The 16,882-nt window shown below is 35.7% G+C and overlaps 2 protein-coding genes across 2 annotated transcripts in view; one reads left to right on the forward strand and one right to left on the reverse strand.

Annotated features, from left to right (window-relative positions):
* Positions 1-10,383, forward strand: part of IPPK (inositol-pentakisphosphate 2-kinase) — a 40,803-nt gene extending 30,420 nt beyond the window's left edge. The window contains exons 9-13 of the mRNA XM_081317414.1: positions 128-407; positions 1,494-1,644; positions 3,783-3,885; positions 4,950-5,029; positions 7,113-10,383. Of these exons, the coding sequence (XP_081173540.1) occupies positions 128-407; positions 1,494-1,644; positions 3,783-3,885; positions 4,950-5,029; positions 7,113-7,338 (840 nt within the window). The 3' untranslated portion in view covers positions 7,339-10,383. The remainder of the gene's footprint in view (positions 1-127; positions 408-1,493; positions 1,645-3,782; positions 3,886-4,949; positions 5,030-7,112) is intronic.
* CENPP (centromere protein P) overlaps positions 10,232-16,882 on the reverse strand; it is a 162,647-nt gene continuing 155,996 nt past the window's right edge. Inside the window, exons 7-9 of the mRNA XM_081317420.1 lie at positions 14,507-14,586; positions 11,425-11,516; positions 10,232-10,518 (exon numbers count right to left, since the gene is read on the reverse strand). Coding sequence (XP_081173546.1) covers positions 10,403-10,518; positions 11,425-11,516; positions 14,507-14,586 — 288 coding nt within the window. The 3' untranslated portion in view covers positions 10,232-10,402. The remainder of the gene's footprint in view (positions 10,519-11,424; positions 11,517-14,506; positions 14,587-16,882) is intronic.

Consider the following 16,882-nt stretch of genomic DNA (forward strand, 5'->3'; position numbering starts at 1 on the left):
TTTTGCATCCCGCCTATGAAGTACTGGGAGTATAACCAGAAAGTATAGTTGGGATACCCCATTTACAACCGTTGAATTATTTTTGTTACTATTTTAAAAGTATTAATTAACTTCTTTTCTGTTACAGAATGGTGAATTAATTTATGGCTGCAAAGATAATGAGGATTCTCTCTCTGATTTGAATGAACTTGCTTGCCATTTGAAACCTTTCTTCTTTCCTTCAAATGGCCTGGTCAGTGGGCCTCATTGTACAAGGACAATTCTGAAAGAGTTGATCCACGTAATAACAACAATTTTACTGAGTAATACAGATACCTGTAAAGCAGGTGATTTGAAGACAGTTCACACCTCACAAGGAAGAAGCTATTGTGAAGCCAGTGCTTTCAGTAAAGAGCTAGTGCGGAATGGTAAGAATTTTTTTCCCTTTTGCTACAAGATATCTATGTCATTCTGGCCTCTTCACATCACAAAATATACTATTTAAAATTTGCTTTGTTTTTAGTTTTAATACAGAATTTACTTTGTATGCATTGGTTTAAAATACGAAAAAGTTCTGCTTTTTAAAAAAAGGATCAACTAGCCACTAAGGATGGCTGAGGTATTTTCCAGAGAGAAGAAATTAAGCAGAAAGCTACTAGTAACAGTTATCTCTGATTAACCTGAACTATTGATAAAAATATGAGAATAAACCTATTCCATTTTTTGCAAAAGTGATGCTTTTTGTAGTTTGTATGGTGTGAAATAAGCTACCCATCCTCTCAGTGCTATCTATAATTAGATTTCCCTTCTATTTTTCTTTTTTTACTACTACTGAGTTACACGCTGAACACTACATTGTGGCGTACGTCTGCAACATTAAGGAAATGCCATTGTTCAAGACATTAATGTCTTGAATTAATGACACTATAGAAAGCATAAAATGTATTTTAGGCATCTACTTTTCCAATCCAGAAACACTTAAATTATTGGTTTCTGTTAACCCAGAATATTTGTTTTATACTTGGTGCCACATTCATAATAAAATTATACTATAATATGAAAGAGATAATTCCATTATGTAAAATGTACTTTCATATACAGATTAGTTAAAGCAAATAGTCTGTTCTAATTATTCCTTCTCCTGAATAATCAGAGAAAAATCGAGCACATACAAAATAATGAAATATTATTTTTCTAAAACATTTCCCACAAATTCTGGACGAACTTAGACAACATTTTACGATACACTGTTTAGAATCATTTTCATAGAACCTTCTCTCGTATAGGGAAAGAACAATACAAATCTGATTTCACTGTTTCTCCTTTGGAAGATTTCTCTCAAACTAGAGCAAGAAACTGAACTGCAGAGCTTCTTTTTCCCATTTTTGAAATCTGTGTTTATATAGTAGAAGGATCACACCTAGATTCTCTCCTACGTTTGTGCCACTTGCTGTTTTTGGTCAGAGAGATTGGTATACCCACTGTAAAAACTGTTTGAAACTTATTCTTTTTAGCTAAAAACAAAGTAGAGACCTCTGGCTTGCCAAAGGGATGTCTCCTTTACAAAACACTTCAGGCTCAAATGCTGGATACACTGGATATAGAAGGGGTTTATCCTTTATACAACAGAGTTGAACAATACTTGGAAGAGTTTCCCAAAGAGAGGTAAGTTATACTTGGATTCAGATCGGCAAATTATTAGGGTCAGAGGAGACCTTAAGTATGCAGCATCTCTTAAAAACAATGGCTTTTTAACCCGTCTCAGTCTTAGTCTTTAGACTTTGGACTTGAAGAGTTAGTATGACCCTGTCACCTGACCCTAAACTGTACTATCCAACTATGTCTACAAATATACTATATCCAACTATAGTATGTCTGTTAAGTCTAAAATTTGTACCCTAAAACTGGGAAATTATTCAGTAGTTTGTCATAATAATGAGGATGTTTTCTCCATTAGCAAAGCAAAAAATGGTAATTGAAGTTTCTATCCCAATAGAAAAATAGCTTTTTTCCAGAAATATCTGAATCAATTGTTTAGATATAAACAAATTAGAAAATTTAATGTTTTGGGGTGTGTCTTCCTTCAGTTTTATTTAACAATTGTCAGAGAAACACTGCAAAGTGTTTATAATTCTAATTGATTTTAAGAATGAAGGTTTCTGCATTTTTCAAGAAAATTATGGCTATCTGGTTTCCTTCAGATGCAGTTTCTCGAAAATGAAAACTATTCTTGCTATGTATAAATATTTTATTTTTTACATGCTCATATCATATAGGTAATATGCCTAAACTTTAAAGAAAATGGGAATGACAATAAATATGGTGTAGGAAGAATATTTGTGTTCAGTCGTCATTCCCTTACCAAACCATATTGAGCAAACATCTTTCTACTTTTTTAAAAATTACATTTTTGTCTTTCTTGTTTATATGCTTTATTTACTTTATTCAGCTATTGCATTAGACATAATTTGGTGCAAATTCATTTATTTAAAATAAGGCCACCCAACTCCCAGTGACTGGTGGCATAAAAAAATAAAAATGAAATAGCCTAAGTGTACTGTTCAAGAATTTAGAACTTCTTGAAGTAGAACTGTGGTACATATTTTATGCAGTACAGTGTATATAGAAAGTACGTAACCCTATTAAAATGTCAGGCTTTTGAGATGTAAAAAAATCAGACCAAGATAAATCACTTCAACATTTTTTCCATCTTTCATATAACATAGAAGTTATGAAATCCAGTTTGAAAAATGAACTGAAATCTTTTAGGGGGGGAAATAATATGGTAGTAAGATCTATCTTGGTCTGATTTTTTTTTTGAAACTTAAAAACTTGGCATTTTAACAAGGATTTGTAGACTTTCTACTACACCATACATATTTGGCTTATAGTATTAATAGTAGGGACGTGGTGGCTCAGTGGGTTAGGACGCTGAGCTTGTTGATCAGAAGGTCGGCAGTTTGGCGGGTCGAATCCCGAGTATCGCATAACAGAGTGAGCGCCTGTTACTCGTCCCAGCTTCTGCCAACCTAGCAGTTCGAAAGCACGTAAAAATACAAGTAGAAAAATAGGGACCACTACGATGGGAAGGTAACAGCGTTCCGTGCGCCTTTGGCGTCTAGTCATGCCGGCCACATGACCACAGAGACGTCCTCGGACAAGCTCTGGCTTTGGCTTTGAAACGGAGATGAGCACCGGCCCCTAGAGTCGGAAACAAGTAGCACGCATGTGCGGGGGAAACTTTACCTTTTATTAATAGTAATGTGTTGTACACTTTTGGGGAACCAAAATAATGCTTTGGTTAAGTAAGCTATAATATGGAGAAGAAATATATTAAGAAGATAATCTAATGGAGGGTTCTTCTTCCTTAAATAGCTCAGTGCAAGCTGAGGCTATTCAGTGCACATGGAACTCTAGTTTATCATTAAATGTTGGAAGTGGGGTACCAGGGTGGTAAGAAACTTCAACTTTGAAAATAACATGCCAGGACCCTTTATTGAGGTCATTCAACACAACAAATAACCTTTTGCAGTCATCATGTCACAGGAAAACCAAAGGCAAAAGATTTATTTTGGAGAGTTCTTATTTTGCAAAGTTGCTTTTCTTCACAGTCTTATGTAATTTTAGGCAGCGGTCACTAGAGGGGACAGTAGCTTCACTTGTCATGCACTTGAACTGTGAGATTTGTGAAATAGCAACTGAAATGATTTTTGCAGTAGTTTCATGGTACAGAAATCTGGTTTACTTTCAGTTCTGGGACTGCATTTTACTTTATTTATTTTTTGAATGTAATTATTTTTTAGGAACGTACTACAGATTGATGGGCCTTATAATGAATCATCCTATGAGAAGTTACTAGATCGCTCAAGTGAGGATGATGGAACTATAGCGTATGCATTGACAAAGGTACCTACCTTATTTTGACATCTCATTTCTTGCTAAAGACACAGAAAGTTTAAAATGTAGCATAGTTAGTAACATATATTGTCCTTTGGAAAATAGAAAACAACACAGGATGCCTTGTTGAGCTCTCATTCTCTATAAACATGAACATTAGTTACCCTCTTCAACAAAATACTGTAGGATAAGGAGGAAGAAATTAAAAGATCATCTAGGCATGTACTCTTGATTTTGTATTGTGTATAATATTTTTATTTCCATTTCAATTTAATCCTGTCCTTGGGAAAGCTTTTACTATATTTACTTTCAAATATTGTGTACTGTTTTGAGAATATAAATATATATCAAGTAAAATTGAGATAGAAATAGAAATACATTTAATAACCTCCAGCTACACACAAACACGTATGTATGTATGTACATACATACTGGATAGTGTAATGGTTAGTGGCACCCTTTGATGTGGGAGACTGGAGTCCAAATCCCACCTGGCATCTACCTTACCAGTCAGGGTCTTTGGGCAAAGACCCCCTCCTAAAGCTTCACCTGTTTATCTCAAATATCAGAGTGACAAGAACTAGGAGAGTCATGCTGACTCAGATGTCACCCAGATTTACAAGGTCTGCAGTACCAGAGTCTGAAGGAGGAACTAGAGAGGATGTGGAAAATAGATGCTCAAGGGGTCCCAGTGATAGTAGAAGCCCTCAGGATTGTGACTCCTAAGTGAGGAGAGTGGCTCCAACAGATCCAAGGGACGACTTCAGAGCTCTCTGTCTAGAAGAATGCAGTGCTAGGAACAGCTAAAATACTGCTCAAAACCCTCCAACCCCCAGGTCTCTGGTAGATGATCTGAGATTGAGAAAGATACAAACCACCCATAAGGGTGAGAAGGGTTTTTTGTGGTTAGATAGGTGATAGCTAGATGATTAGATAGATAGATAGATAGATAGATAGATAGATAGATAGATAGATAGATAGATAGATAGATAGATAGATACAGACATGGATGGATGGATGTTTTTCAGTTCTTGTTGCCTAGTAGATGACTATAGGCTTGATTTTTGTTACAGGTTCAGCAGTATAGAGTTGCAATGACAGCAAAGGACTGTTCCATAATGATTGTGCTTTCACCTTGTCAACAAGATGAATGGTAATGTCTAAGATAAATATTCTATCTAAAAAAACTCTCAGTATTTATCTATATACAAGTATCAATTGAGAAAGTGCTGTATTAGCTTACTGCCTGTATTGATTGTAATCATCTGTATTCCCCATACAGGAAAGGTAGAAAATAAGTAACGTGAGTGAGCGAGGATTACTTCTCATGTCCTTTCCTCGCTGCAATATAGCAGGATCCCTGCCCACCCTCTGGGTCTGAGCTGGCAGTGGAGTCCCCCAGGGTTATGGTTCTAGCATACTTCAGTCTGCCCTCTCTGATCCCAGGGTCAGAGGTAGTGCAGCAGTTCACAGCCACCATGGCAGCTGTTGACCTGGACCAACTAATTCATGGCCCTACTCACATGGGGTCACAGGGATATTGGAATTTTGTGAGATTTAGCAAACTTTAGAATGATGGCCATGAAAAACTGCATTAATTTTAGCACATAATAGAAGCCCTGGTTCTTGATGGCTGCCATATTTCAGTCATCTGATGTCTTAAGAGTTGCATAGTGGAAAGATGAACTTTCCTCAAAAACTTTTTGTCTGATATCTGGACAAAATGTGATTCTGCTCTGCAGTTTTTCAAGATGAAATATGTAATTTTTGTATGTAATGTATAGTTTCATTTAAAGTCAGATGTTTCATTATCCAAACTTGGTAATGTCATCAATGCTAGTGATGATGTTATCTAGTTTGGGTAATCAAATGTCTTCAAGAAAACCATCAAGCTCAGAGAGCACCAAGGACCCCTCATTTCAACCCTGAGTTACAAATATTCTCCTTCATTGGTATGCAGTTATAGTCCATTGCATACATAGGTGTAAGTTTTTATATCTCTGTGTAATAATCTGAAGGAAATGGAGGAAATATAAAACTAGAAAAGTTTATTTGCATTTTCAATTTTGATTTAAGCATAATTACATTATTGAAAATTAAGATTATTTTTATATTTATTTCTAATGTTTATATACCTCATTTGAAGAGGTTCCAAGTGGTGTACTAAAAGAGCAACAGTAAAATAGCGCATAGGCCATAAATATCTACAGTAAGCATTCATAAGAATTGAGCCATTTGTCTGTCAGTCAATAAAAGGAAAACCAATCAGCCTCTAAGAGCCTTCTGAAACAGGCAAGCTTTATCAAGCTTTCTGAAGGCCATGAGAGTGGGAGTCACCTTTTTCTTGAGAGGGAAAGAGACCCCACTGTGAGTACTTGCTTTCATGGCCCTTCCTATTGAGTTCCACAGTAAGTAGGGACTTCATTTGGACAAAATCTGTCTGGAAAAGAGAAGTCCCCTAGTTTTGAGCCGTTTACCGCTTTATATTTGGAAGATACCAGTAGCCAATATAGCTCTCATAGCAGTGGTGTTATATTGCATAGATGAGAAATGCTTGGTTTTACAATCTACTTGTATTATTGCTGCTACTGTAAATTTTAAAGTCCAGACGTTCAAAACATGGGAAGTACCTGTGGAATTGGTGTTAGCAGCCTAGTTGCTTTATGGGAGTGTAATTATTAATTGTATGTTTTCAAACTGCTAAATTTTGGAAGCACATATGAGAAGGAAAATTGGCACATGTCCTGTCCTGTATAACAGTAGCAGAGATAGTGTCTTTACTTTCCAAAGAATCTTAGAAACAGTCAATTCTGACATGAGAAATTCCAAGATATAATTTCAATAATAGATGTAATAGATGAATTTATTAGAGAATCAGAATAACTTCATTTTTCCTAGGTTGTCAGTGACAAAATAAGCTATGTGAAAATTGCTACTTTAAGATAAGCTTATGGTTAACCTCTCAGTGTAATTTATTCACAAAGCAGTACTGATGGTATAATCATTTAGGAAAGTTTGAAATAAAAAAGTGGTAGGAAAAGTTTCAAACAAATTTATAGCTTTTTTTGGAAAAGCTATATTTTACTTAAGACCACAAGTACTTTTAAAATGCAACATCAGCTATAGCTTGTCATCATTAGGATGCAGATAGAGTTTTCATATATGAGGATAACGGTAAAAGTCAGATCCCTCTCTGGAATACCAAATAGTAATTGTTATTCTTATTTAAATTTCAGCTCTGAGCAGAGGCCGGGGGTTCTAACATCAAAATCCAGATTCACCTTTTCAGTTTCTGTCCTGGATTTAGACCTGAAGCCATATGAAAGCATTCGTCATCAATATAAGCTTGACGGGAAGATAGTTAACTGTTATCTGAAAAGGACACAAGCCAAAGATGACTCAGTAATGTCAAATCTCTTAAAAGAAAATGAAGATTGCACACTAGTCCTCCATAAAATGTAACTGGCTAAATATTTAACACAGAGGAAAATTAAGTTATGTTGTTTTTCTATTATTTTCAGTTGTACTTTCAATTTATCTACTTTTCAGAAACACACAAACCCCCCCCGCCCCCCCGATTGCCTTGAAGAATGCATTTATTGTAAGAGAGCTATATACTCTTAGGTTGAATGAAATGATTATTCTGACTGTAGAAGAGAATTTGATTGTTCAAATTGCAGAAAACCAGTATCCTTATTAAAATTCTAGATGCAGCTATAACCATATGTGAATTGCTGAGTAACACTTGCTTAAAATAAATAAGGTGATCTGATCAAATTCCAAAATTCTTGATTAGAAATAATTCTAGATTCTTAATGCTTCTTGCGTATGTATTGTCTCTTATGTTCAAAGTGATCTTATGTAGTTGTTCTCCGAATTGTTCAAAACCTATTAAAAAAATTCAATGTATAAAGAAAAATCCCCCTTTCTTGTATAATGATAAAAATAATGAAAGCAAATTACCTCCCTTATTAAACAAGGTTTTAGAAATTATATAATGTAAACAGTTACTATTACAAGTAGCCATTTTCAGCTTTTTTTTGCTGCATATGCCTCATTAATTTTTGGATGCTTCATTAATATCCTTTTCAGTTGTCTAAGCCATTCTGAGGCTTCAATGGGTAACAATTGAGAAATTCAAAATATTGCCTTGAATTTTCTCTGGTAATAGTTTTTATTTTTCTGTCTGCATTTTTGCTTAGCTTCTCTTTAGACCTTCAGCAGCAGCCATTTGCTTTTCTAGGGCATACAAGTTCAGTAGCAATTGGATTTTTTATCCTGAGCTCAACATTATTGAGGTATTAAATGTTCTCAGCAAAGGGAGATCTTTCTCTCTCTGCAGGGGTTTGTTGGGGTTTTTTTTAACCACATCTTGCACACAAAAATAGAAAATAGTGAAATATGCCTTAGGTTTTGCAATGGAAGGCCTAGTCTTTCCCTACTGTGCTGCACAGTGGCAATTACATGTCATTTCTAATGCAGACTGTAATTAGACCTCTGAATTCAGAATTTTGGGATCTAGGTAACTACTTGTAGGTCATTTTAAAACAAAGAGAAATTCTAGATTGTCTAATGGTAAAAGTTAAATGTTAACTTAAGTAGACAGGATTCTTACATGCTGTGAAAAACTTGAAACCAAAGCTGCTTCAGCTATTGAAAAATTGCTGGATTGGAGCCAAAGGTGTCTTGCACCAGAGATGATGCAAATTCCTGTAGATGTGATTTTGGTGGGCTTGGCAGTGGGCAAGAAGTGTTAAGCAGTAGGCAAGAAGAGTCTTTCTCCTCTCCCTGCGCTCCTTTATGTAAGAACGAGTTCTGCAATTGCTTCTTGGACACCTACCGCTTTTAACAGCCTGGCCTTTATTGGCATAATCTTATCTTTTGACTGCCATGTATCATCACTAAAATATTTATCTGTCTGAAAGTAACCCTAAAGATCTCTAATGATATTTTGTGTGGATTCCAATTCATTTGCTATTATGATATTAAGTTTAATGTTAATATTTATGAGTATCTCTCATGAGTTCTGCTCCTAGATCTATTAATTTAAAAAAAACCCACCCTGTATTTTGTGATATTTATTCACCTTAATTCTAAGATCTTGTCCTCCTGAGCTTGTGGGCTGCAAGTCAGTGAATGTCAGATAAGGGCATCTTTCTGGAATGTGATTTGAATCCAATAAATTAGTAATGCACAATTAAATGAACACAACTTTTAAACTTATTGGTAACTGTGAATATTGCTAAAGCTGTTCAAAATATTTTATTGAAATATTCACATAATACAAAGCATTTTCCAGAAAGGCTACCATTCTTAAAGCAAATTAGTAGTAACTAGTAATATATGACACAAAGCTGTGCAGCAATGGGCATTTCATTTGGATAAGTATCACCTGCAATATGCAATCAGCAATCGATCAAACTCTACATACATCTAGAAAATGCATATGGGGCAAGATAAACTAAAAATTTGCATAGTGCTGTTTTGCTCACTGTTCTATGGAAGACTTTTGTGGCATTCCATGTGTGAATCCAAAACTTGCCTCCAGAAAACAAAATTTGTAATCTTGAATAGAAATTCTAGTTTTGGCAAACTTAAGATAGAACCATTTTGGGTTGGGCTGATATGCTAATCTGCTAAGTTTAATTAAAGCTGCATTGGCAGGTATAAAATGAGTGCTCATTAACCAAGCTTTTTAACTTAAGATTGTTACATCTTACTGTCTATAACTAGGAAAGCATGGGATGCAAATATTGCTTAAAATGCTCAGTTTGAGGCTTTGCATTTGAAAACTGATATAAACTTTGCTTTTTCTAAAAAAAAACTATTACAGCACTTTAAAAGAACGGTGAAAACTTTACATAGCTACTTATCTGTTTGGGTCACATTAGAAAAATGGATCCTAGGAAATCTAAATATGGAAAAAATACTGGAATATTTAGGCAAGTTATATGCAGATCAGTGCCATTATTTTTGCCCATTCTGTACTCATTCTTCCTGAAGCATGTGATTAATAAATTTCAGCTTATGCTTTGTAAATTAAAAAGTCTCATTTCTATTTTATGAGTATGATAAACCTGATTTGCCTTCAATCACTATTTATGGAAGAAGAAGTAGATGTGCTACTGTATGATGTTTCTGTAGCTTAATTTTAATTACTATCAAACTGTTCTGTATCATTATTCTAGAATCACTGTTACATATATATATATACAGCTGTGAACTGAAACTGCCACTTTTTTAGACTTGAATTTATCAGGCTGATCTGAGGAGATTTTAGGAACTGATGCAGAAGGGGAAAAACCACTTTGATTCAGAAAGTTAATTTTTTAATGAAATGCATTCTCGTATCTGATTTGATGTTTTGTATTTAAAAAGCTGTATTTATTTGTCATGACAATTTATATATATATGTGCCATAATTGTACAGATAGCATGTTTTATGGGTATGGTTTCTAAATGGAAAATAACTTAATGTTTATATTCAATAAAATGATAGATGCGTAACTGGTTTTCCTGGCATTCATTAGTCTTCAGAAATTGAACTGATCAGAGTTTCAATGGAGTCCTGTATCCCAACCATATGCAAGAGACTTCTGAAACCTTGTGGAGCATCTGATGCAAATTTGTCAGCTACAGCACCTATAAGAGGAGATGAAATAGAGAGTTAAAACTTATTTCAAGTACAAATAGTCGAGCCCTGTTTTTTTTTAAACCACTGATTTCTTCCTTGTCAGCAATTGGTCTCAGAAATTATGTTCAAAAAGCCTAACTGCTACCCAGGTCTTAATGGATGCAGAGCTATTATGTCTATTGAGATTCTCATCCAGGTCATAGTTGTCCCAAATGTGCTTTTTTAAAAGGCAATTGAACTTTTTATTTTTTCCTTGAAGAGTTTTCACTTCTCATCCAAGAAAGATAAGGGTGGCTCTTTTGAATACAGCAAAGTCCACTGTCTGGACAGAGAGGACCACTAGTTTGAAAGAGGGGTCAAAGAGGCCATCCATGTTAAAATTGAGCAGACCTCTCTCAATAGAGGGCAAGGGATTTGACACGCCCTGTCTCCTGTTTACAACACAGTCCTTTCAACAGTTCCAAGAAGATTCCACAACCATTTGCAGGTTGTTCAGGTGATCCTGAGGGATCAGATAAACCAAGTGGCCTCAACGAATCTCAGAGAGAGTGCTAATGATCAGATGACTGCAAGGAATATAAAATCTTCAATTTTTCCCTCCCTACCATTCAGTCAGAACTGAAGAAGCTTTGTGGATGAGAAGCGAAAGATCTTCAAGGAAAAAACAAAGTCCAGTTGCCTTTTGGGAAACACCTTTGGGACATGCAGAGCTATACTTCTCTTTAACTGCCTCATGAAAATTGCCACGTCTGGGCCGACAAGAATGAAAACGCTCAACCCACTGGGACTATTTGCTATCTTTTTGTATCTTCTTTCTCCAAAAGAAGAGACTGTTGAGTGGCAGTCAATAATGCAAACATAGAAGATTGTCAAAATAAAAACAAAATTGAAAGATGATTATGACGAAAGTTTACCTTGTAGTGGTATTTTGTTCAAAAGATCCAAGAACGGTATAATGTTTCCTTTTTCATCTACCTGTATCTTCCAAACAATCATTAATTCAAATCTATAAAAGTCAGAAAACAACAATTAAAGTGCATAAAGAGAGAGAGAGGGACATACTCTCACCAATAAAGTGGAGAAAATTAGCTGTATCAAGGACTTTTATTTTCTCATGCAAAGGCAATTTGGAACTCGGTAGTACAAAATATAGTGATTTGAATTCCTGGGCTTGGCATAGTTTTTTGGTGGATGAAAACCCGAAAACTGTTGAAAATGCACAGTTCCTCAGATTTGGTGCAGCCATATTGGCTTTCTCTGATTTCCCTTGTTTTTTTTTTCCTAACAAAGTTGTATCTAACAGGTAACTGGAAAGAAGTTGTGTGAAGGAGATTGGGATCTGCATCTGTGTCAGTATAAAACCTATGGCTACTCAACAGAATTGGACCAAATTTGAGGATGGAAGTGGGGGGGGGGGGAGGAAGAAAAGTCAGCAAAAAGAAGAACAAATTCAAAAATGGGCCACATGAAGCCAGGAGCTCTGGAGAAACATATTTTCTCCCAATTTTTCCTATGAGAGAGGCAGAGGTTCAGAATGTTGCCATCCAAGTCCCCCTTGTCATATGACCAGAGGAGCAGGAAAGCTACTCTGTCTTATCCTGTATTTCCTAATGCTCACATAGATACAACATAGGTACTTGGGAAAATAAAAATCTACAAGCTATGCTGTGCATCCTTTCCCTACCTAGTTTTCTTATTTGGATTGCATTATTTTGCTTTATTTTCATAGTTATTTAGAACTTCCAACTATCATGAGCTCCTTTACCCATTCACTTTTCCTGCCCTGGAATTATTTCTCTCAGTTTATTAAAATAAACTGCTATGTTTAACTTTTTGTGATTGTTTTTACTATTTTAATGTTTTTAATTGTTTTATAATTTTGGAACAAAAAGCTGTCCAGAGTCACTTTTTTGAGTCAGGATGATATAGAAATTGAATAAATATAAATAAAGAATACTTTTTTAAAATCCAAGATATAATCTTTCCTATTGAATGATACCAAATCAAGGACAGCTGCTACTCTTATTTCATTTTTTCATGCTTTAAAGGAGAAATCAAGAATTTCTGGGAAGGCTTGGGAAATATTGTCTCTTTACAGAAGCTGTAATAAAGCCCATCATCACTGCTATTTCAGACCTTTTCAAAAGGATCTGCAAGTTGTATTTAAAGAGCAGCTTCTACATGTCTTAAATTGGGAGGACAGTAGTAGACCCCAACAGTATTTTAAACCAAATGATCTCTATGATATTATCAAGTTGTATTAAAGATGAGGGGTCAAACTATTTTCCAAAGCACCAAAGGGCAAGACAAGAAATAATGGTTGGAAACCAACCAAGGAGAAAAGCAGCCTAGAACTAAGGAGAAATTTCCTAACAGTGAGAGCAATTAACCAATGAGTAGCTTGTTTTCCGAAGTTGTGAGTGCTCTATCACTGAAGGCTTTCAAAAAGAGACTGGACAACCAATTGTATGAAATGATACAGGTTTTCCTGATCGAACAGGGGGTTGGACTAAAAGACCTCCAAGGTCCCTTCCAACTCTATTATTTTATGTTCTAAGTTTATTGTTTTAGCTAGTATAGAGATTTTTGTATACACAGTGCTTTTCTCTTTCAATTGTGTTGATTTCTTTTCAGCATTTTTAAAAAGTATATTGGTTTTTTAAAATAATTGATTGATAATGTTTTATTTGGGGAGAGGTTTATTTTGAATTTCTCTTCCTTTGGGGAGAAAATTGTGCTTTCCCCCATTAGTTATGGCTTTTCAATATTTTAAGCTATACTATAGGTCTGATATGTGCTTTTTATGGCTTGTAAGAGAACCTGGTTCTCAGCAAGGTTTACAATTATTCTTGCTTTCTCTTAAGTACATTGCTTTAAACCCCTTAGGGTCTTTGAATGAGAAAGGGTTTAAAGTGTGCACACATGTAAAGTGTGCAATATATATGTACATTTTAAATCCAAGAATACACTAAGGCAGAAGCTTGTCTACCCCAAGGATAAAACATCCAGACACAAACTAAGCAATGTGGTATATGCAGCACAATGCAGTGAGCCATGTGCAGATTTCTACATAGGAGAAAAAAAACAACCACTTCATAAATGCATGGCACAACATAGGAGAACAAACCCATTGGGACAAGATTCAGCAGTCCATCTGCATTCAAAAGACAAAAGCCACTCTTTTGAAGAAAGCAAAGCCTACATTTTGGGCAAAGAGGACCACTGGTTTGAAAGAGGGGTCAAAGATTGAACAGCCCTCTCTCAACAGAGGGGGAGGAATATGTCATCATTTATCTCCAGTCTACTACACAGTTCTTTCAGCAGTTCCAAGAAGGCTCCACACCCATTTGTACTACTCAGGTGACTTTGAGGACACACATAAACCTCCAAGTGGCCTCAGTGACTCTCTAAAGCAGACATGTCAAACACAAGGCCCGGGGGCCGGATGCGGCCCGCGAAGTGGTTTCATGTGGCCCGCGAAGCCATCCTGGAAACAGTGATGGAACGGCCCCCACTGCCTTGGCCCTGGCCCAGAGACCCTCCTTCTGCCAGAGACCCTCAGATCTGTCCCACTTCTGCCCAGGCCCCCATAGGCACCCTTGATGCAAATGATGTAGAGCTGGCCACGCCCACCCAGTAGGCCACACGCACTCTAGCCACGCCCACCCAGTAGGCCACGCCCACCCTAGCCATACCCACCCAGCCCCCTGAGGGCAACCACAATGCTGATGCGGCCCTCAATGAAATTGAGTTTGACACCCCTGCTCTAAAGGAATGCAAATAACAAGTTCTCTGCAAGGAATATAAATCCTTCCATTCCCCACCATCCAGTCAGAGCTGAAGAAGCTTCTTGGATGAGAAGCGAAACATCTTCAAAGAAAAACAAGAAAGTCCAGTTGCCTCTTAAAAAAGAAGAAGAAAAAAAACACTTTTGGAACACAGCTTCTATAGATATCTGCCCCCACAAATCAATATGAATCAATTAAGTTGCCTTACTTGGAAAGTTGAGTGCTTCTTAAGAGCATGTAATCTCCATGTAATCCTTCAGGAAGTACAACAATATCTGGATACTTATTCTATTAAAATAAAAAAGAAATGGTATATTCTATACAAATATAAATTGGATACTACAAAAATTGCAACTTTTATAAGACATGCAGTTAATTAGTATGTACAATAAAGCTGATGAAATTTAACCTCTTAAGTAACAACTTTTATTGCATTGACAGCCCTATCATGATTATGTCAAAGTACGTATTAAGATTTTTTATTTATTTTTATTAGCAATATTGGAACAATGATTCATTTCACAATAATTGAAACAGGCCGATGACTTTGTCACTTGACTTCTGATCATACTGGCTAGGGGAGCTGGTTGTAGACATACAGATAAGATTTTATTGCTATTTCAAAAGGGATAATCTACCTGTACTTATAAGCACTCACTTTCCAGTTATTGATTGACTTGATTATGTACCTTCAGATAATTGACTCTTGATGACCACATAGATAGATCTTCTCCATGACACATTCCAGTTAACACTCTAATAAAATTAATAGGATATGTTTTGGTTGGTGGACACATCTGGAATTTTAAAAGCTTAGAGTAGGCACTCTCACAAAAAAAGGCCATAGACTGGTGGATTCATCAAATAGCTGGAATCATCTCACAAAATAACCCCTTTAAAGAAAACCAACACTTCTAGTCCTCAAGACATGCTCTGAAGTTTACTATTTTTGTTATTATGAAAGGGGTACGCATCTCTACATGAAGTGTGGAATTCTGGTGTTCTCTGAGCTTAGTTGTTTGCTTGCACACATTTCATTACTGAACTAAATAATATCATCAGTACTGCCTGTTTATAGGCAGTAGCTTGCCCTGCTAGTTTTGGTGGGAGTGTAATTTCTACCTTGATGGTTCCTTGATTAGACTATTATTTTCTGACTGAATTATTGTGTGCACCAAGGCATACAGGCCTCTCATGTAGAATAATTATATATTACATGCATAATGTCATTTATAATTACAGTGTCCTGGATGAATACTTTCACTTAATTTAGAGTCAGGTTAAATTGGTGAGTATTTTGAGCTCAATTTAAAAAACAGAACCAGGAATATTCCAATAGTGCTTAAAATATGTTGCCTAACTTGAGTATCAAAATATTTTTAAAAATCAACATTTTTTTTCTGAAGTAAGGAAATTCAATCAGCTTGGGCAATTGCAACAAAGTAGCAATTAAAGGGAAAGCAACAGATTCCTTCTGCTCTTAAGATGGGTTAAAAAATAGCATGTTACAGATACCATATTTATTCTTGGTGTAGTTGAGGAACTGGAAAGTATGTTTAACTAGGCCAAAATGTTATATCATTCGAAAATTCATTATTTTTCCAGAGACTGTAGAAAGCTAAGATGTTCCTCAGATTTTAGAAACATTGCCATGTCTGGAATCGGTTTTTGCCAAGCCTCACATAAGCAGTCACCCATGGTACATGCCAAAGCTAGCTTGCTGGAAGCAAATATACATCCATTTTGGTTTCTTCTTGTCATCCAAAACATTTTTCCTTGCTTACGTCTTTTTTCCCCATGCAATTTATATAGTGTAAATTATGTTTGGAACATAGTTAATGAGCTAATTGCATAGCCCAGAGTTTTAAATACTTTTTAAAATTTCCAGATGCATAAAATGTTTGCAACTTGTAGACTACAACAAACAAACAGTTCAGAAAAAACCAGTGCAGCAAAAGTTAATATCATAATAGTCAGGTGCCAAATGTAATCAACATAATTCATAGGGGTGATGATATTGGAAAGTTTGCAACCTTAGTAATCTCATACAGGTCAAAGAAGAACATCGAAAAGCTTATGGTTGCAACTAGTAATCTTCTAACCATATTCAACTTATATTCAATTTTATAAACAGTAAAATGAAACTGCCCATAGAAATAAAACTTTCATAGCAGTCAAAATAACTGGGTGTGGCTAATAAAGCTGAGTCCCCAAGTTCCGCTTGTCTCTTCACAACTGAAAACAGGCTAAGATTCATTTCAGCCTATTATTAGTTATAGAAAAATAACTAATTAGATCACAACAGCTCTAAGTGGGGATAAGTGATGAATGCCTACAATGACACTCTAAAAATGTGAGAAGCCTAATGGACACTTCAAATAACGCCCATTTACTGTAACTAATAGGGTTGCTATGCGTTATTTGCAGTGCAAATACTACTAGCTTCATATTTAGAAACATGTTTCTTAACTTGCTGGACTTTAATTCTCATGTCCTAGGAATTATGAGTATTGACATTTAATACATCTGGAAGCCAAGGGTTTGAGCGTCTGCATTACAGATTAGAATCAAAGCAAAGATGTTT

Source organism: Vipera berus (assembly GCF_964194415.1).
Source record: "Vipera berus genome assembly, chromosome: 2".
In the NCBI taxonomy this organism is placed as follows: Eukaryota; Metazoa; Chordata; class Lepidosauria; order Squamata; family Viperidae; genus Vipera; species Vipera berus.